The following is a 1684-nucleotide window of genomic DNA, read 5'->3' on the forward strand; positions in this document are numbered from 1 at the left end:
CGGTGGAATGGGCACAGATTCATCGAGTATGACCTCTATGAGGTTGTTTTTTTGTCACATCCTTGCTATGACTTATTGTTTTTTATTATCAGTGAGAAAGCCTAGACTGGAATATGGGGCAGAATGAAGGGCGGCACCAATTCGATCGCTCATTCATCCATATTTCTCCAACAAACTACCACCTTTAGACATTAGCTTAAATACACATGACTATGCAGAGAATTAATCGAGCACTCGAAAAGTAGGGTGAGGTGGAAGCATAATTAGGTAGACGTAAGGTTTTTCGTCTTTTAGAAATTAAACTAGTTTTTAAATGTCAGAAGGTTTAGTTAAGAGGTTAGACTTTCGAAGCATTCGAGAAACTGCCTTATTTGCAATTTGTAAAGTCCTTTTCATCGACAAACAATGCATTGAGACAAAACTTATGCGCACCAATGTTCACGAATGGATCAAGATCATTCCGGGCAATACAAATGAATCAGAGTGATGACCAAAATGGAAATGCAAGCCTTAGCAATCTTGGCAGTAATCACACACGCGCTGTACAAGTGCTGCACACACATCGTTTGCATTGAAGATATCACTTTCTAAACATTCATCCCTTTATCACCACCCTGTGTGAGGTGGGGCATTCGCTGCGTGAGAGACGCAGGTTTATTTGTGCTTTGTGGTCTAGAAAACACTGCAAACAAAGTGGTCTGCGTCAGCTACCCGATAATTGCATGTACTTCACCCACAAAGTGAGTGAATCGCACTGGGTGGATGCGTCTTCTCAATCCCACGGATTCAGACATGGAAACCAAGAGGATGAAGATTTTAAGTGGCATCGAAATTGAGTAGACCGTTTCGCCAATACGCCCTATTTCATATCCTATCCAACATACTTACGGTCTCACTCTTGCTCTTGCTCTCAATATCCTAGTCGCTCTTCTACTGCCTAAAAACATCCTTGGGTCGGTTCTAGGGGAGTAGTCAGCAGACCATCCAGATTCCCCCAACGTGTCAATCAAAATGCGCATTGGCTTTTGGCTTCTGTAAACCCTGCTGTAATGAAGCCAGCTTAAATGCATAATTTACAAATAAGCCTCAGTTCTTCACACACGTTTGTCGTTCCCTCAGTAAGTCCATCAGTCAGTCAATCGCCTCCTGTGTATGTATGTGTTTTAACTGATACAGGTGTCAACAAATCGCCGCCTTGCCACTCACAACACTTCCAAATCTCGTGTTGATAAGTTGCTCAACCGTCTAGGCAATGCGTCCTACCACTTCCGTCTCTCTAAATGAAGCAACTCAATTGCCACCTTCAAATACAGCTAACACGCCTTTTAATCAAGCCACGCCCATGTCACATTCGATTTGACATATATTTTGCAGTGTGTGGATCAGAAGTGACAATGAGATTGCACAAATTGCACATCAGCGTATATTTATGCCTTATCAAGCACATGAGCGGGGGTAGTATTGCTAGTGCTGTCAATTTACCACCACACAGGAGATTAAGAGGCCACGCAAAATTCGTCTGCGGTCACCCGAGAAATTGATCAAGTGGTACACAGCCTGATCCTCCTTTCCAAATATTTCATTCGCTCTAAAGAAACACTGCTTCCTCAAAATATACCAGGATTTTAGCAAAAAGTATGAATGGACTGACCGAAGAGCTGGTACCTTCAGTAAATAGAATTTG

General features: G+C 42.5%; 1 protein-coding gene across 1 annotated transcript; it reads left to right on the top strand. All coding sequences in view use genetic code 11, as the record gives it.

Annotated features, from left to right (window-relative positions):
* Positions 1 to 762: 762 nt before the first annotated feature.
* Positions 763 to 941, top strand: EGR_10615 (hypothetical protein; the record flags this gene model as incomplete). The annotated part of the gene is made up of 2 exons (XM_024499864.1): positions 763 to 836; positions 923 to 941. The coding sequence occupies 2 exons, from the start codon at positions 763 to 765 to the stop codon at positions 939 to 941; spliced, it is 93 nt and encodes a 30-aa protein (XP_024345727.1).
* Positions 942 to 1684: the final 743 nt, after the last annotated feature.

This window comes from Echinococcus granulosus, assembly GCF_000524195.1.
Source record: "Echinococcus granulosus chromosome Unknown EG_S00241, whole genome shotgun sequence".
Classification (NCBI taxonomy): domain Eukaryota; kingdom Metazoa; phylum Platyhelminthes; class Cestoda; order Cyclophyllidea; family Taeniidae; genus Echinococcus; species Echinococcus granulosus.